This window comes from Callospermophilus lateralis, chromosome 8, assembly GCF_048772815.1.
Source record: "Callospermophilus lateralis isolate mCalLat2 chromosome 8, mCalLat2.hap1, whole genome shotgun sequence".
In the NCBI taxonomy this organism is placed as follows: Eukaryota; Metazoa; Chordata; class Mammalia; order Rodentia; family Sciuridae; genus Callospermophilus; species Callospermophilus lateralis.
The window spans coordinates 42,288,764-42,308,805 of NC_135312.1; the positions used below are offsets into that span (position 1 = coordinate 42,288,764).

Here is a 20,042-nt window from a genome sequence, read left to right on the forward strand (position 1 = left end):
TGGGCAGTGCCCTTGAAGGGACCCTCTGAAGAAGTTCTCCTTTCCTGAAGACCTCACCTCTTAATCCTGGGCATTAAGATCCAACGTGAACTTTGGAGGGACTCAAACCTTCAGACCTTAGCACCTGCAATGTGTGCCCTCTTTCTTATGCTCTGTTTTTTAAATCCATTTTTATTCTTTGAAATAGTAGCTTCAAGTCTATGTCATGGTGAAAAATGTGTATCTGTCCTAGTCCATTTGGGTTGCCATAACATAATACCTTTGGTGGGTAATTTATAAACTATGGAAATGTATAGTTCTAGAAACTGAGAAATCCAAGACAAAGATTGGATTCCATCTGGGTGCAGGACCACTTTCATAGACAGCAGCTTCTAGCCACATCCTCACATGATGACAGAAGCAAATGAGCTCCCTCGGGACTCTTTTAGGGGCACTAATGCCATTCATGAGGGTCACTTACCAAAGGGCCCTACCTCTTGAGGTTGAGGATGAGGTTTCAACATAAAAATTTTAAAGGACACAAACATTCATACCAATGCAATATCTCATATATTTTAGTGGATATTGCATTTTACATGTGTCTTTTTTTTTTTTTTTTTGTACTAGGGATTGAACCTAGTTTAACCACTGACACACAGCCACAACTATTATTTATTTATTTATTTATTCATTCATTCATTCATTCATAGTTGAAGTTAGAAAGAATGCCTTTATTTTATTTATTTACTTTTCTGTGGTGCTGAGTATAGAACCCAGTGCCTCGGTACATGATAGGCGAGCGCTCTACCGCTGACCACAACCCCAGCCCCCACAACCTTTTTTTTTTTTGAGACAGGGTCTCACAACATTACTTAGGGCCTCACTAAATTGATGAGGCTGGCCTTGAATTTGTGATCCTCCTGCCCCAGCCTCCCAAGCCTCTGGGATTATAGGCATGCACCACCACACCCTGCATTATATTTACTTTTCTTTATATGTTGTATGTTTTTTAGATTTTGGAGCAGGGGACAGAACTCAGTGTCTCCACATGCTAACAATAAGTACCATACCTGAAGCCCTGGGATTTGCATATTAGAACAGTCTATGGGGATGATTTGAAGGATCCAGAGATTACTTGATTAGCCTTTAATAAAAGTAGTAATGTAGAGTGCTCTACTCTAGGATATGTGAGGGCAGAGTAAGAAAATGCGGCCCACATAGGAGACAGGAAGCAACCCACACCACAGGCACCCTTATCAGGTTCTCTTTCCATCTCAGTTGAGGACCTTCACTCTGATAGGCTGTTAGAAAAAAAATGTCTCACACCCCAAGGAACTCGGGCAGTGATAGCTCCCATCTCTTCTCTAGTTCTCTGCCACCTTTGACCACTTCTAAAGGGAGAAGGGGACAATTACAAAGCTGAAAGCTAATGCCAAGTCAGTCACAAACTGCAAACATCATCTTGGTCTCTACTACTCAGATGGACAATGTTGTTTTGGGCAAATCTCTTAACTCATCTGCTCCTTGGTTTTCCCATTTGTAAAATGAGGAAGTTGAATCATTTATATCTAAGTCTGTCCTAGTTCCAACAGTCTGTGATCTATGCTTGGGGCTCTCAAGAGAGGAAAAAAAAAATATGTTTGGTTATCAAAAAAATTTTTCAATGTGTCAAAATAACTTTATATTTAAAAAGAAAACAAGTAAGACAAAACAAAGTTCTTTCTTAAAAACATATATTTCTCCCCAGGTGCAGTGGCACATGCTGGTAATTCTAAAGGCTCAGGAGGCTGAGGCAGGAGGATGGCAAGTTCAAAGCCAGCCTCAGCAACTTAGCAAGGCCCTAAGCAACTTAGTGAGACCCTGTCTCAAAATAAAAAATAAAAAGGGCTAGGGATGTGGCTCAGTGGTTAAGTGCCCCTGGGTTCAACCTCCAGTACCAAAGAAAAAGAAAGGAAAGAAGGAAGAAAAACTTGTAAACCAAGTTCAAGGTATCCTCTTAGAACCATTCGTGATCATCTGGGTATTCAGTGCTGTTCTTTTAAGAATAACAGCGGGGATATGGAATTCACCACCAGGCAAGAGTCAAAACCTAGTTTCCCTTATGGTGCGTGGGTTCCTGGTTTGAGATTATCGTGCTTGTGCTTGGGAAAGGAAAGAAATCTGTGGAGGTTGGTGTCTTGTTGTTGATATGTCGTGAGCCCCATAGGCTATTGTTTCATTTCTTCAGTCAACAAATACACACTATGCTAGGCTTATCGGGCACTGAAGATGTAATGATAAGCAAGATGGGCAGGATCTCTGTGGGGTTTTGTTGCTGTTGTTCCTTTGTTTTTGTTTTGTTTTGTTTTTGGTACTAGAGATTGATCCAAAGGGGACTTAGCCACTGAGCCACATCCCCAGCCCTTTTTAAAAAATATTTTATTTAGAGACAGGGTCTTAGGGCCTCACTAAATTGCTAAGGTTGGCTTTCAACTCATGATCCTCTTGCCTCAGCCTCCCAAGCCACTGGGATTACAGGCATGCACCACCTTGCCTGGCCAAGATCTCTTGTCTTCAGGGGACTTCTATTCTAGAACTCCCCATGGACTGCTGAACTATATTTCTCATGATTTACTTTAGGTAACTATGATTAGCATATATCACTTTTATAATGTGAACATTCTTAATGGAAAAAGAAATCCCTCAATAAAGGATGGATACAAATCTGGGTTTGCAGTACAACTCTGACTAAGCAAGTGACAGGTGGTACTGCTTCTATTAAATAATAATAGTGGAAAGAAGAAACAGACACTCATTTGCAATGTCCTCCAATGTTTTAAACCTAAGTTCTAATTAAATAATTCCAATCTTATGAATTTATCCTGCAGAATATTTGCACAAATAAAGGAGGATATGTGTACAAAGCTGTTATTGTGACATTATTTGTGACGGTGAAAATGAGAAATAAATGCCATGTAGAATTAAATAAATAAGTAATGATATGTCTATATATTATAGGATAGTATGTGAGTATTTTTTAAATAAAGTACAGCTATGTGTACTGACTTGAAAAAATTTCTATAAAGCATTGTTGACCAAAAGCAAATTAAGCCCAGGCACAGTGGTACACGCCTGTAATCCCAGCAACTGGGGTGGCTGAAGCAAGAAGATCTCAAGTTCAAAGTCAGCAAGGCCCTAAGCAACTTAATGAGAATTTAGCAAGGCCATAAGCAACTTAATGAGACCCTGTCTCAAAATAAAAAATAAAAAGATACAGCAAAAAAAAAAAAAAAAAAGGAAATTAAGAACTGGGATTATAGCTCAGTGGTAGAGTGGTTGCTTTGCATGCATGAGGCCCTGGGTTCAATCACTAAGATTGAGAAAAAAACAATTTTTTTAAAGGACAGTTTTCTGTAATATAACCAACATTTCAAGAGTAAGTGTTTCAAGCACGTCACATGTGTTGTCATATTGAATCCTCACAACAACCTTATTGTTATGGGCCAAGCTGTATGTACCTTGACCAGACAAACTCCTTTTACCCTGAGACTCCATTTCATATAAGAAATGCTTCTCCCATGTTAAAACCCTGCCTCTGCCACCTCCTGCTAAGCACACACTATTTGTCAATGCATGGCAGCTGAAAAATGTTCCTGTTATTCTTACACAATGTATTCCTAAGAAATGCATTTGTAAGATGTTCTCATTTTAATTCCCATTTTTCTTGGTCAGTGTACTGTACCCTGAACTGGGTCATTCTGACCCACTTCCTATGTGCTATGGTTTTGACTTGCTGGTAGATATCGGTTTAGGGCTATAAAAAGATACCCTACCTTCTGCAAGGGGTCAAGATGTGCCGAGGCAACTTGATCATTGCCCCTTGATGTGCCAGTGGAAAAAAGCTCCATGTCTTGCTTCAAGACTGACCTGGTGATTTATTTCTAACATTCAACAACATTACAAGGTAAGCACCATTGTCTTCCTCACTCTACAGATGAGCAAACTGGGTCAAAGCACAACTTGGCCAGGGAGTGCACACCTCTGACTTCAAGTCCATGCCCTTAGTCATTCTGCTTCATCAGGGCTAATTAAGTCCATCTTCAATTCAGCCTAATTTGAGTTGGGATTTTCACACTTCCAACCAAGAGAATCCTAATGAACCACTTAAATATGTACAGATCAATAGATACTAGATAAAATATGGCACAATAATAAAATAATGGGTAGCTGACAAAAAGAAGAAACTAGGTTGAGGTATGGCTCAGTGATAGAGTGAGTACTCAGCATATGCAAGGCCACATCGAAGCCACAGAAATGGAAGCTTCTGCTGTTTTAAGAATCCCTCTTGGAGCCTAGCATAGTGGCCCACACCTAAAAACCCAGCTACTATGGGGGCTGAGGCAGGAGGGTCACAAATTCAAAGCCAGCCTCAGCAATTTGGTAAGGCCCTAAGTAATTCAGCAAGCAACTCAACTCAATCCCCTAATCCCCAGAACCAATAAATAAATAAAAACAAAAAACAATGACATATGTTAATAAGAAAACAAACCAAATATTTAAGGGAAGAAGCAAGTTTACAGGACAAGTTTATGTGCATGTGTGTGATTTTTTTATACACATACACTGGGAGAGATTAGCAGCTTTCTCATTTTTAGTTTTTAAACTACTATTCACTTCATTTTATGTTACTCTTTCTTTTTTTGTGAAAATCTTTTTTATTCTAAATCAAATTAGTTCACCAATCTAATCATAACAATGCTCAACATTTCCCATTTTTGGCAATTTCTATCACTCTCAATTTTTGGTAAATCTGCCCTGTGTTCCCAACATCATCACACCCATGGCCCTCAGCAACCATTCCAGAAAACAAAGATGATCTAATTATATTACCTGTTCTTAATTTCATCTGGTAAGTTTAAAATTCTTTCTCTACTAAGAATCATTAATAAAGTGTTCATGCTTCTTATGAAAGGCTTGACAACATACAATGCTCCTGTTTGTTTGAAAGCAAGAACAGTTTTCCACTCTAGTCTTCATCATATAACTGTTAAAGGGGAAAAAAGGAAGGAAGATCCATATTTCTTGTTTTTTTTCCCCCAAACCCTGAATTTCTTCTCAATCTATAATGAACGAAGCACAAAATCCACATTTCTTAGTGGAACTATTTTTCTTATTGAGGTTTTTTTTTCAGATCCTGAATTTCTTCTAAATCTACAATGAAACAACCAGTGGCTTGACAACATTGGTTCTGAGATAGACCCACTGGGTAATGAGAAAATCCAGTTCCAACTGGGGAAATTTACCTGAGTCCCAGCCTTTTCAGTTTAACATTACACCTACCACCTAGAAAAATAAATCCAAGTACCCATCTGGATTGAGAAAAGAGTTACTTGTGACTTTATAAAAAATGGAACTATGTAATGTAAAATTCCAAAAAAAGTCAAATGGTGCTACATAAGACATTTTTGTTTTTCTTAGGAAAAAGGAGTTATATGGAAACTTCTCATTATCTTTTTCTTCTCTTCTATGTCCAAAGTTGAAAGCAGGTCATACTATAGGGTCCATCTCACCTTCTTATCTAAAAAACTACTCGTGCTACTTTTCTTCCAGTTTTGGCCACATGGAAAACTAACTCTACTGTGCTATATGACTCCACAAAACAAGATGAATAAAACTGTAATACAGCAGCCTCTCATCTTAGGAAGGTGAACAGGGTTCCATCATGGACTCAAACTGGGTTGTTCGCTTTTACCATTCTTTTAACTAAACGTAAGCATGCACTCACTTAGCTGCTACACAATCTGGTCCTTCTGTAGAAGAACGAAAAAAATTAAAAAGAGCAAATGTTCCAAGACTTGAAAAAGTAAATAACAGGTTCTGTCTCCAGGAGAAAAACCCCTCCTTTCATCCAAAAATGTGGATTTACACATGTAAAAATATGTATTTGTACAAAATCTCTTTAGGTATCAGATATGAAATCAATCTTGATATCTTGTCTTTATGCTTCTTTATCACACCAAAGGGTTAACTGCAAAACTGGACCTTCATTTCTATCCAGTAAATCTGTCACAAGATGAACCAGGATATAGAGATATATGTAACTTTTTAACATCTTTTTCTTTTCAAATTACACAAATATTTGGAATTTACTGCTGCAGTCTCAAATGTGCTTATCATAATAGTGGCCGAAACTGGAAGACATTTTTTTAAAAAACCTGAAGTCATCCATACTTGCCATTTATTAGTCTTCTTGTTTGGAGCAAAAGGCTAAGAATTCACAAATACCACGACCTAAGCACCTGTTTCAAATTAAACGTCAGCCTTCAGCTTGCAAAATAATTTTTTGATAATTAAGCAAATTGCAGAAGACCCATCAATTGCTTTTTTTCTTCCCGGAGAAGTCAGCAGGATAACTGCACCCCAAGGGCTTCTTTCTGTGTTGAATTTGAAAGGTGGAACAAAAGAAAAGCAATCTTTTCCAATCCAAACCATGGAGGTAATGTGTAGAAAGGTATCCATATTTCAGCAGGGAAAGTGGCTGGATAAAAGAAGCAGGACTACCCGCTCTAGAAGACAACATAGAAATACCGGCCACATCCTGAGTTCAGAATTTTGTTTTGAGATGAATAAAAAGCACCTAAATGTAAGGAAAGTGTTCATCCTGTGTGACAAGAATTCTCACATGGTCCATCAGACGCAGTCGGCTTCCCGGGGGCCTGCACACCCCCGGCCCAGAGGCCAAACGGCCAAATGGCCGAAGCGCTCCTCACTCCACCATCTTCGCTTCTTCTCACCTCATTTTTAATTTTAATGATTTTGAATTCTGTAAACTTTTAAGGTTTCCAGAAAGCTTGTAAGCCAGAAATTAAAAGACATTACTTTGGGCACTTTTATGCTGTATAATTTCCCACTTCATTGTCTCTGGTGTATGTGAAAACAGAGGACTGGAAATTTGAAGAACCAGGTTTCTTGTCCAGACTGTTTTCATTATGTTCATTCTTGGTCAAATTTCTTTGCCATTGTGTACCTGTTTCTTCTTCTCTAAGAGGGATTTATTTATTTGTTTGTTCATTGGTACCAGGATTGAACCCAGAGGTGCTTAACCACTGAGCCACATCCCCAGCCAGTTTTTATATTTTTTTAGAGACAAGGGTTCTCGCTGAGTTGCTTAGGGCCTTACCAAGTTGCTGAGGCTGGCTTTGAATTTGTGACCCTCCTGCCTCAGCCCCCAGAGCAGCTGGGTTTACAGGCGTGGGCCACAATGCTAGGCTCTAAGAGGGATTCTTAAAACAGCAGAAGCTCCCATTTCTGTGGCTTCCATGTGCCAAGCACTATGCAGTTTCCTCACAACGATTCCATGAGCTAAGCATCATCCCCATTTTCCAGATAAGAAAATTGAAGCTAGGGTATTGGAATCAGAATGATTTTGAAGTTAGCTGACCACTTCCCCAAAAGTCATGATGTTTGGGCTACGTTGCCCTCCCAGCTACCTCTTGCTTCATGTCTCACCATTCCTGGAGTCATAATGCACTACCCAAAAAACACTATCATTCTAAATTAACCCCTGGCCACTTCTATTGTTGTTATAAAACATTTATTGTGGGATGGCCCTGAGTTCGATCTTCAGCACCACATAAAAATAAACAAAAAAATAAAAGTATTGTGTCCAACTACAACTAAAAAATAAATATTAAAAAGAAAAATTTTATTGATTATGCAGTGCCAAACTCTAAAACAGGTGTCTCAGCCTCAGCACTGCTAACATTTTAGATTGGAAAGTTGTTAGTGGGGGTGGTGCTGTGCATTGTAAGATGTGTAGAAGCACCCTGTCCTCTACCCAGGAGATGTTGGCACTCATACCTCAAATGTGACACCACAAATGTTCTCTGGATGAAAAATTACCCTGGATTGAGATCCAACGCTCTAAAATGAGGAAAAGGCCAAATTCCTGTATCATCTTAGAAGAAAATTGAATTGATGGGAGATTTTGAAACTAATAAAAATTTTCACTTTAATGATTTTTTTATTTTACCAGCTTAAGCTAACGTCAGCTCCAAGTGTCTCATGGTTTCTTGCCATGTGTGGAACACTGGACCAGTTACACACAAACTAGTTATCCAGGAATCAGGGAAAGGAACAAGGGGATCAATCTTGTCCCCTCTTGTCATATAGTGAAATTCACGTTTGCCTGGGATGAAAAGACCACTGTTAGGTGGCTGAGTGATAGAGGTGGGGAGATGCCACCCCAAAGGTGCTGCTCTGGCATATTAGCTGTTCTGAGTTAAAGGCACTTTAAAGACAGCAGGTGCCAGAGGGTCAGTGGGACCTTCCTTCTGTCTCTCAAAAGCAGATGAAATTCCCATATGAAACATGGCCTGTTCCAAAAGGAAAGTTTTATCTTCCTAGGTACCTTGCCACCCAATTAACTAACTACCCCAGCCCAGGTCCCCTTAACCTTGTCCTAGTCTCATAATTCATTACTCTTTGTCTACTTTAGTATGTAAGTGTTCAGTACCACATCTTTGGGTCATTTCCATATAAAGGTTCTCATGCCACAAAAAAATTCATATTAAATATGTTTTTCTCCTGTTGATTGGTCTTATGTTTAATTCTCAGGCCCAATGGAAAAACCCTAATAGAGTGGAGATAAAATTTTGCCTCTCCTACACTGGGGAAGCATTTTTAATAGTGTTATGGTTTAGTTGTGAGGTGTCCCCCCAAACCTGCTGTGTTCATGCAGGAATATTCAGAGGTGAAATGACTGAATTTTGAGAGCTGTAACCTGATCAGTCCATCCTAGTTTGAATGGATTGGTTGGGTGGTGACTGTAGGCAGGAGCCTGGCGAGGAGATGGGTCACTGGGAGTGTGCTCTCAGAGGGTGTACCTGCAGCCCCTGAACACTCTCTTCTTGGCTTCTTGACCCTGCTGAGCTCAGCAACTTTTCTCCATGTGCTGGGCCTCACCTCAAGCCCAAAGCATGGAATTGGCTGAGATGGACTAACATCTCTGAAACCATAAGCCAAAATAAACTTTTCATCTTTTTGTTTGTTTGTTTTTTAGTTGTAAATGGACACAATATCTTAATTTTATTTATTTTTATGTGGTGCTGTGGATTGAACCCCAGTGCCTCACACATGCTAGGCAAGTGCTCCACCACTGAGCCACAACCCCCACTTCAACTTTTCATCTTCAATATTATTCTCATCAGGTATTTTGGTCTCAGCAACACAAAGCTGATGAACACAAACTCAAAACAGCAGTCGTTGAATTCAATGCTGATTTATTCCAACTAAAGGAAGCAATGCACAAGTCACCTGGGCAGTCGGCTGAGCTGAAGGGCAAAAGCCAAGAACAAGACATTCTTGCAATTAGCCATCAATACACATAGCTCTTCTTCCACACCTCCTCTCAGAAAAGGTGAGGTAATGAAGCATAGGAAAAGAGAAAAGGGGGAGGGGATTTATTCATGGAGGAAGACGGTCTCATGCATCCTCTCTTCTGAAGACCGCCCCATCAGCACGCCTCATTTCGGATGATCTTGATATCATGACCATCCTCCCTGCAAATTGAACAATATCATTACCTATCATGCTAAACTCTTTGTGCTAAAAAGACCCAAATCATCATATATTATGTTCTTTCCAGAGCTATATTTGCTCTATATTTATAGTTTTAAGATAAATCTAGGAAACAGAAGGTGAAAGTCTCCACCATCTGCACTTTGCCATTTCCCCCCTAACCCTAGAGCACAGGGCACTAGCCCCTAGGAACACTCTGAGAAGATGGGGATTACTTGGTGAAGCCTGAGGTCACAGAATGTACCTTTGCTATACAAACAAGCATACCAAAAGGGGGGGTAGAGGAGAGTGGTCAGATGTGTTACATGGAGGGAATCAAGTATTACGTTCTTTTTTTTTATATTAATTTTTTAGTTTTAGGTGGACATAATATCTTTATTTTATTTTTATGTGGTGCTGAGGATCGAACCCAGTGCCTCATGCATGCTAGGCGAGCACTCTACCACTGAGCTACAACTCCAGCCACAAGTATCATATTCTTAACATTCTACCAAGTAGTTAGTAAATCCTACTTCCCAACTAGTAGTACAGATGTGCAGGTCAGCTGTGCCTCTCCTCTAAATTTAAAAGAAAATATAATATTCCAACTATTATATATATTTTTGTTTATGTGTGTGGGCAGTGCTGGGGATCAAGCCCAGAGCCTCGAGAATGCTAGGTAAGTGCTTTACCACTGAGCTACAGCCCCCCAAATATATTCTTGTGTGTGTGTGTGTGTGTGTGTGTGTACACGCGGGGCGCGCCTGTGTGTGTGCGTGCACACCAGGGATTGAACCCAGGGGCACTAATTCATTGAGCCAAATTCCCAGCCTCTCCGCTCCATTTTTTTTTTTTTTTCCCACGGATAGAGTCTCACTATGTTGCTTAGGGCCTTGATAAGTTGCCAAGGCTGGCCTTGCTCTTGTGATCCTCCTGCCTCAGTAGATTACAGGCATGCACCCAAACTGCTGAGATTACAGGCATGCACCACAGTGCCTGGCTCTTAAATATATTCTTAATTTGAGAAAATTATGCATCCATGATAACCTGAATATCTGGTGTTCAGTTGATTAATCATGAACCTCATTCTCTAACTTTGACCTAGAAAATGCACTGATGATTTTACATCTTCTTGAATGTCACTCTGAAGACTGAGGATTACTTATGTCACATTTGACTCTTACATCCAAGGAAAGAGTCACTACCTTCAAGGAATCAAAATTAAAGAAATGGGGAGGGCATGGTGCACATGCCTGTAATCCTAGGGATTTAGGAGACCGACACAGGAGGATCAAAAGTTCAAGGTTAGTCTCAACAATTTAGCAAGAACCTCAGCAACTTAGCAAGAGCCTATCTTAAAATAAAAATGATAAAAATATAAAATAAAAATTGAAATAAAAAGGGCTGGGGATATAACTCAGTGGTAGAGTACTTGCATATCATGTGCAAAGTCCTGTGTTCAATTCTCAGCACTGCAAACACACACACACACACACACACACACACACACACACACACCAAATTAAAAAGAAAGAAAGAAATGAAGAAAACTTGGCTAGTCTACAGTTTTAAAATCATGTTACCTGATTTTCATGCACAGAGTACATTCATTGGGATAGGTGGTCATGTCACTTCCACACACAGGGTTAAAGTCCCTAGGACATCCTGGTAACCTATATCGATCACAGTCTGGCTAAAAAAAAGAAATTAGAGAATGATTAGAGATACACTTATTACAAATATAGCTAAGGGGGGGACAATGTCCCAAGTCTCCCTAGATTTCTTAGAAACATCCTACACACAACTACTAGAGAAACTGAGGAATGGGATTGCAAGTTTGATTGTCCCTCAGCCCTCAGAAGGAACCAGCCCTGCCTGCACCTGTTTTAAACTCTAAGCAACCAAAACAATGAGACAATTTCTAGTAAGCCACCTAGTTTGTGACACTTTGTTAAAGAGCCCTAATATGGCGTACTGGAACTCATCCTTCTTATGTGATGGAATTGAAGCAAGAGAGGTCATTTGTCTTACTCATAGCTACTAGTCATGAGCTAGGTCAGGACTAGAGCTGGTCACAGACAGTGATCAGACTATGGTGAACATTCTTACTTTAACAAAAGGTTAACTATAGGACCAGATATATATATATATATATATATATATATATATATATATATATATATATATATAAATTGGCCCACTGCATTCCTTTATATATATAAATATATAAAATATAAATATATATATAAAGGAATGCAGTGGGCCAATAAGTGAAGTGAAGTGCTAAGCAGAGAATGAAGCTCTACTTCAGAGCCTGGCCAATGGCCAGCCCTGCTTAGATCTTTAGAAATCCAGATAATATCAATAGAAAGTTATATTCCATTTATTCAATGCAAAGGCAGAGTAACTTCTTTTACTCCAAAGGAAAATAAGAGATCACCATTTACTTAGAGAGAGAGAGAGAGAGAGAGAGAGAGAAGGAAAACTAGGATATATATATATATTTAAAATATATATCCTACATCCTCAGGCCTTTTTAAAAATTTTATTTTGAGATAGAGTCTTGTTAAATTGCCTAGGCAGGCCTCCAACTTTTGGTCCTCCTATCCCAGCTTCCTGAATATCTGGGATTATGGGAAGGCACCACCACACCAGTGATAAAGTAGCCTTGGGTTCAATCTCCAGTAAATAAAATACAACTCTGCTGGGATATAGCTCAGTGGTAGAGCACTTGTCTAGCCTGTGCTGGGTTTAATTCCCAGCACTATCAAAAAAATAAATAACTCTGCCAACTACAGAGTTGAATGTCTACTGGCAGAACTGAGCAGGGTGGCACACGCCTATAATCCCAGAGATTTGGGAGGCTGAGGCAAGAGGATAGCAAGATCAAAGCCTGCCTCAGCAATTTAGCAAGGTCACAAACAACTTAGCAAGATTTTGTCTCAAAATAAAAAGGGCTGAGCATATGACTCAGTTAAGAACCCTTGGGTTCAATCCTTAGTACCAAAAAAAAAAAAAAAAAAAAAAAGGAATGTCTGCTGGCAGGCATCAGAATAGTCTACAACTAGTAAGTGATCAATATGCTGTAGGAATTGGTTAGAGAGAAAGGAGAAAGGCATTTGTTTGCAAATAGCTTAAGTATGAGGTGGTTGTGTGAGTTTTGCTGTTAACAAACTATCCGTAGGAGGCCAGCCTGCTTAACTCAGGTAATAAATCAGACTGCTACCTCTAGTGACAATCCAGAAACCAAACAATAAGCCCTTTAACAATCAGCCCCAAATAGCCAGGACTTGATTAATAACTGAGTTTCCCTAACATTGATCCTCAATTCCAACTCAGGACCAACAACAGAAAACATAATGTGCACCCCTAGCCAATCCCATAGGATGCCCCCTGCTCCCTGTTGTTCCACCAAAGCTTCTCTAGACCAACTATTATAGCAAGCTCTGGACAGCCTTGGTTGTTCTCATTTGGTGATCATTTACATTCACAGAATTTAATTTGATAAAGTACACAAAATGTAGCTGGGCACAGTGGTGCACAACTGCAATCCCAGCAACCTAGGAGGCTGGAGCAGGAAAATTCCAAATTCAAGCCTAGACTGGGCCACTTAGTGAGGCCTCCTCCCAAAACAAAAAATAAAAAAGGGCTCAGGATGTAGCTCAATGATAAAGCACCCCATTACCAAAAAAGGGGGGTAGATCACCATTATAGAAGAAGAAGAGGGCTGGGGATGTGGCTCAAGCGGTAGCGTGCTCGCCTGGCATGTGTGTGGCCGGGTTCGACCCTCAGCACCACATACAAAGATGTTGTGTCTGCAAATACTAAAAAATAAATATTAAAATTTCTCTCTCTCTCTTTAAAAAAAAAATTTATATATATATAAAAGAAGAAGAGGAGGAGGAGATGGGAAGGGGAAGGGGAGTGGGGAATAAGCTCAGTTGGTAGAGTGCTTGCTGCTTGCCTCAAATGGACAAGACCCTGGGTTCAATTCCCAGCACCACAAAAAAAAAAAAAAAAAAAAAAGTTTTTATTTTTTTTTCCCCAACAGTTTCTGAAAATGGCTTTGAGGGTTTCCCTGTGCAAGTGGAAACAATGTGTACTTACTGTTTTATACTCTGAAGGCTCAGCATCCGAAGAGGCTGCAAGAAGAAAACATAATTTACCACATATAAAGTTCACAAAGGTTTTTTGGTTTTGTTTTACCCATCTTGTGATCATCCACACTTTCTTCCATTGACTCTAAGTCATCTTGGAACCACCCTGCTCCGTACCCTCTAAAGAAGAAAGACAATTTTCAGCCCTTGGCACTTATAACGGGCACACGGAACGAACATTTTGTTCTGTTCCTATTAGGTTTGGTTGGAAAAGTTCTTGGAAGTTACAAAACTCAGAACAGTAGGTGATAGCCTTTTCCTCTGTGGGTTGGGGCAATAAACACAAAATTTAACGTTAGAGATTAGCACTTTAACTCCATGTGCCACGTCTGGGCAGGTGAAAGCCCTTTCTCAAGGCGTTCCCGGGCCGCTCATCTCCCGCGACGTTCAGCAGGATCCCGGGTACTTAAAACACCAAAGCCTGATCTTGGACGGCAACAGATCTACTTAAAGAGAGAAGGAGCAGAGGGCTGGTGTCACTTAAAAGCAGCTGGGAGCGAAGCCCAAACTACAACGAACAGAGGGTGGATGGCTCTACACAGCCGCCCCACAAGCCCCAGTTGGCGTTCCTCGACCCCTGCGGGAACCGTCAGTAACGGTGCTGGGGACACCGCTAACGCCACCTAGACTTGTAAGGGAGCAGCCACCGGCGGATTCTCTCCCCATCGCTTTCGATGGTCCTCATTACCTGCGAAGTCCCCCGCGAGGAGCAACAGTACCAAGCGCAGCGCCACGAAAGCCATCCTCCCTGCGCAGCTGTTCTCCTGATCTGCTCCTGTGCCAGCTCCGAGGGCGCTGCTGGCTAGGCGACATCGGGGGCGGGCGCGCGACACGGCGGGGAGGGGAGGGGCGGAGCGGGGCGGGGAGGGGAGTGGGCGGCCAGCTGGACACGCAGAGGTCGAGAGGGCGCCGTGGCAGGGGAAAACGACTTAGCGAAGGGAAGGGGAAAGAGGAGGAGTGGATGGGCAAGAAAGCACTTCTCTCCATTCTCTCCCGCCAGGATGGAAGTAAGGAGGGAGGAGACCCACCTCCAGCAAACAAGAACCTGGTCGGATCCCGGGGAGTCCTCTGGAGCCCGAGTGGGCTCTTATCAACCTGCTTCTCTTTGTTAAGCTTCCCCGGTGTCTCAGGCAGTGTGCACATGTTGGGCACGGGAAACTCCAAAACAGATGAATCCATAAAATAATTTTTAAAACTGGGAGGGCCCCCAAGGCTTCCCTCAGGGAGGTCAGGAAAGGCAACTCAGGGATCACTTTTGAGCTGAGCGCTGAGAGATGAGAAAAAGGAAGCCAGGTGAAAACGTTGGGAAAAGAATTCTAGGTTCAAGGAAAAGCAAGGGCCAACAAGGCAGGAGCCAGTTCAGGGTGCTCAGGGGACTGGAAGAGGTCCACTGTGGCTGGACCATGGTGAAGCCTCATGGGTGCAGTGGACACGGGAGGGAGATAGAGTCAGAAGGCCAAGATCAGGTATGGTGCTGGAGGCCGCGGTAAGGGAAGTGGAATTTGTTAGGAAGCCAGTGGAAGTTTATAAGCAACGTGGTCCTTGCCTCCTCCACCCGCTCCCTCTGTCCGGGGATTGATGACCCAGGGCACTCTACCACTCTACCCCAAGCTACCTCTTGCTCTTTTTATTTTTATTTTTTAATTAACTAATTTATTTTGTGGAATTAAATATGGAACCTAGAGGCCCTCTATCACTGAGTTGCATCCCGAGTTCTTTTTATTTTATTTTGAGACCAGGTCTCTCTACATTGCTGAGGTTGGTCTGGAATGTGTAATCCTCCTGAAGTCTCTGGGATTACAGGCATGTGCCATCTCTCCCAGCTTAACCAAGAGTTGAAAAATAAACCAGAAAAAAATCGAGAAGAGGCATTTATATCATTTAGAGATGTGAAGGTAAATACCCAAATAAGAATTAAAATTTTTTTTTTAATTGGAAAATGAGGCAGGATGAGCTTAGGAGCCCCTGACTGCTGCTGTTCAAACAGCTAACTGAGGGCAGGTGTTAGAGGCTGAATTGTGTCCTCTCCCAAAACAAAATCTTATCTGAATTCCTATACTCTGGCACCTCAGAATGTGACTGTATTTAGAGACAGGGTCCCCAGCCCTTTTTATTTTTTATTCTGAGACAGGGTCTTGCTAAATTGCTAGGGCCTCACCTCACTAATTTGCTGTGGCTGGCCTTGAATTTGTGATCCTCCTGCTTCAGACTCTTGGTTCACTGGGATTACAGGTGTGTGCCACCACACCCAGAGAGATAGGGTCTTATAAAAAGTAAGTTAAGGGGCTGGGGTTGTGGCTCAGTGGTAGAGCGCTCGCCTAGCATGTGTGGGGCACTGGGTTCCATCCTCAGCACCACATAAAAAATAAAAGTGTTGTGTCATCTACAACTAAAAAAATTTTTTAAAAAGTAAGTTAATATGGGGGTGTTGCATGAAGCCTAATCCAACATGACTGATGTCCTAATAATAACAGGAGATTAGGACATGGGCAAGCACAGAGAGAAGACAATGTGAAGACACAGAAAAAAAGAATGACCATCTATAACCCAAGAACAGAAGCCTCAGGAGAAACCAACCCTGCAAGTACCTTGACTTTGGATTTCCAACCTCCAGAACTGTTAGGAAATATGTTTCTGTTGTTTAAACCACTCAGTCTGGCCAGGCACAGTGATACACACCTACAGTCTCAGTGACTCAAGAAGGAGAGGCAGGAGGTTCACAAGTTCAAGGCAAAACCCTGCCTCTAAATTTAAAAATCTGGGGGCTGTGGTGTATAGTTCAGTGGTAAAGGGCTCCTGGGTTCAATCCCCAGTATGGAAAAAAAAATAAAATTTAAAAAATTTAATAAAGAAAGAAAGCTTATTCTGAGAGGAACACATATATCAAAGCCCTCCAAAAGCAATTCATATAGTATTTGAGAATAATATTTGCACTTTCTTCTTCCTTGAGATGTTTCCTTTGGCATATTTACTGATCACTTTGTGAGACATTTAGAGGAGAGGAAAATTTTGAGCCAGTTCGTGCACCAAGAGAACCATTTATTTTGTGATTCTTAAGTCTATATATCAAATATTGATTCCCATGACCTACTCCTTTCTCAGTCAGAATCTAGTCTGGAAAATACAAGGTTCACTAGGTGTTTCACCAGAGAGAATTTAATAAAAGGGATTGGCTATCCCCGTGTTGGAGAACTGGAAAAAGCAGAAAGGGAGAACAAAGCAGCTTACAGAGATAGTAGCTCCAAGAGACTGGTATCACCCAGAGTCTGAGGAAACACAGGGAGTAGATTGGGATTACAGAATCTAAAAACTTGGAGGTGAGGCCCTGGAAAACTGGGACCTCTGAGAAGGTGCAGCTGCATGGCTGATGCTGATGGCTCTGGGAGTGTATGAAAAGTTGGAGACTGGAGCCAGTTCCTTCTGCCAGGGTGATGGGCCATTACTAGGGCTCCTGCATGCACTGAAAGAAACAGCAGGCATGTAGCAACGCGCCCCTTCTTCCTCCTGCCTTCCAATGTGCCTCTGCAGAAAGCTCTGCCTGCTCTGAGTTACTCCGAGAGGTATAGACAGAAGTCTTCAGGCCGTGCCTAGCCCTGGGCTATTCCATTTTATAAAGCAGAAGTTTGCCATGAGTTACTCCATTTTGAGAACAAGTACTGAGGTAGAATAACCCTATACCTTGTTTCTCCAAATAAACAGACACCATCTTACTAGCACCACCACAAGGCACAAGCTGATAAATAATTATGCCAATAAAAATGATCACCAAGCTGGGTGCGGTGGTGCACACCTGTAAGTCCAGTGGCTCAGGAGGCTGAGGCAGGAGGATCATGAGTTCTAAGCCAGCCTCAGCAAAAAGCAAGGCACTTCACAACTCAGTGAGACCCTGTCTCTAAATAAAATACAAAAAAGGGCTGGGAATGTAGTTCAGTGGTTTAGTGCTCCTGAGTTCAATCCCTGGTACCAACATATATAAGCTATGAATTTATCAAATTAATCAGAAGCTCATGAATATATAAGCATATTAAACTCATATCAGAAATATCAGGCCCATAAGCTTATCAAACACATCAGACCACCCAAAGAAGCAACTCTCTCATCTGAGACACAAAAAAGAAGACTGGACATGGTGACACCCGGACCCCATCACCTAGACACTCGTCACGAGTCTTGTCCAGGAAAATCACTATAGGGAGGAAAAACCTCCAAGACTCTGTCCTCGGGCTTTAGTAGAGCACGATTTCACTTGCCCATGACCACCGCACACAGCCCACTCCAAGCTGACATCTAAAGGTGACTCTCCAAGATGACGCTCTGAAGCTGCCTGGTCTAAAATAAGTTCCTGTGCATAGGTGTGGTGATGTATACCTGTAATCCCAGTGACTTGGAAGGCTGAGGAAGAAGGATCAGAAATTCAAAGCCAGCCTCAGCAACTTAGTGGGGCCCTAAGCAACTTAGCAAGACCCTGTTTCAAAATAAAGAATAAAGAGGGCTGGGTTCAATCCCCAGAACCAAAAAAAGTAAGTTTCTGTGCTTTGACAGCTCTGTGCCCTCAACAAGTTCTTCAGCTCAGGCTGATTCTTATTCTTCTCCTTTCTTCTCCTCCTCCTCAGTACTGGAGATTGCACCCAGGGCACTTTACAACTGAGACACACCCCCAACCCCTTTTTTTATATTTTATTTGGTGATAGGGTCTCTCTAAGTTGCTTAGGGCTTTGCTAAATTACTGAGGCTGGCTTTGAACTGGTGATCCTCCTGCCTCAGACTCCCAAGCCACTGGGATTATAGGCATGCACCACTGTGCCCAGCTCTATTTTTTATTTTGAGATAGGGTCTTGCTAAGTTGCTTAGGGTGAGGCTGATTTTCTTTTTCCTTTGGTGCTGAGGATTGAGCCCAGAATCTTGGGCATGTGAGGCAAGCACTCTACCAGCTGAGCTATATCCCTAGTCCAAGGCTGATTCTTAATCTTACCACCTAGAGTGACTGCATTGTATCTGCCTTTGCTCTCAGTTTAGGCTTCTCAGCCCCCTATGATGTATTAATTCTTCCTTAGACTTTCTATATAATTTATATACAGAAGTGTGTGTGTGTGTGTGTGTGTGTGTGTGTGTGTGTGTGTGTAAGGTGTGATATATGTCTTGAGTGTTAGATATTAGCAGTTAAGACTAGAATAAAAGAATTTGTGATTGTCCGGCTTATGACTGTCAGGTGACTCAAAAGTATTTGGTGAATTGTAGTTGCTGAAAGTGCTCATGTATGGTTGTCACAAGTGACCAGGTGACAGGATCATGTGCCACCATATTCAGTCTTAGGGTACTCCTCCTTTTATGGGTCTCAAATGAGGAGGTTGCTGCATTCAGTGGTCTTGTATGTTTGATAAACTCATAGGCCTGGTTTTTCTGATATGGGGGTGCTTCTGAATAATTTGATAAGTTCATGGTGGTCATTTTTATTAGCATGATTATCAGTTTGTGCCTTATGGATGTGCTATTCAGATGGTAGTTGTTTACCTGTACAAACAAGGTATAGAGCCATTCCACCTCAGTAACTCATGGCAAACTTCTGCTTTATAAAATGGAGTAGCTCAGGGCTAGGCACAGCCTGTGAGGCCTACTGTTCTGTATATCATGGAGTAACTCAGAGCAGGGAACAGCCTGCTATCTACACCCTGTCACACATCCTGTAACAGAAACTTCAGGAAACCAGCTGGCAAAGCAAAACTGCAGAGTCCAGATATCACAAAGCAGAGTGTGGGAGCATTTTAGCGCACAGGTGTAATAACCTAATGATTGGCATAGTTCTATACCCAACCTCTTGACCTTAGAAACTGTAAAGTACTGGAACAAGAAGACAATGTGCAGTTTCAAGCTCTATCAAGCATCATGCAAGACTAAGTTCTGGCTAGCAGGTTTTTTGAGACCAGGGACATGTTTGGAACGAAAGTTAATATTTACCTGAGTCACATAATGTTAAGTTCTTTGAACAAAGGTCATAAAATGGAGATGCTCTATTTTGCTCAAGATTCTTATCAAAGATTGATTATATGTGTATATATGTATGTATATACATACATATATACACACACATATATGTATATATGTTGTGATTATATATATAAATATTATATGTTTACATATATAAATAATTTCTTGAACTGGGATGTAGCTCAGAGGTACAGTACTTGCTTAACATGTGTGAGGCTCCAGGTTCAATCCCCAGCACTGTGAAATAATAATAATAATAGCTGAGCATGATGGTGCCTGCCTAAAATCCCAGAAATTCAGGATGCCAAGGAAGAAAACCACAAGTTTGAGGCCAGCCTCAACAACTTTGCAAGACCCTCAGCAAGTTTGCAAGACCCTGTCTCA

The 20,042-nt window shown here is 41.4% G+C and overlaps 1 protein-coding gene across 1 annotated transcript; it reads right to left on the reverse strand.

Annotated features, from left to right (window-relative positions):
* Window positions 1-9,436: 9,436 nt before the first annotated feature.
* Spink2 (serine peptidase inhibitor Kazal type 2) lies at window positions 9,437-14,435 on the reverse strand. Its single transcript, XM_076864640.1, has 4 exons — window positions 14,362-14,435; window positions 13,624-13,658; window positions 11,100-11,209; window positions 9,437-9,518 (listed from the first exon to the last, which is right to left on the reverse strand). Exons 1-4 carry the CDS (start codon window positions 14,414-14,416, stop codon window positions 9,473-9,475), a joined length of 246 nt encoding a protein of 81 aa, XP_076720755.1. The 5' UTR covers window positions 14,417-14,435; the 3' UTR covers window positions 9,437-9,472.
* Window positions 14,436-20,042: the final 5,607 nt, after the last annotated feature.

Excerpts from the sequence above, each read along its gene's own strand:
- Spink2 (XM_076864640.1), bottom strand. The coding sequence starts at position 14,416 with ATGGCTTTCGTGGCGCTGCGCTTGGTACTGTTGCTCCTCGCGGGGGAC. Across the intron at positions 13,659-14,361 it reads CCTCGCGGGGGACTTCGCAG|CCTCTTCGGATGCTGAGCCT; the intron begins GTAATGAGGACC and ends TTCTTCTTGCAG. Across the intron at positions 11,210-13,623 it reads AGCCTTCAGAGTATAAAACA|CCAGACTGTGATCGATATAG; the intron begins GTAAGTACACAT and ends TCTTTTTTTTAG.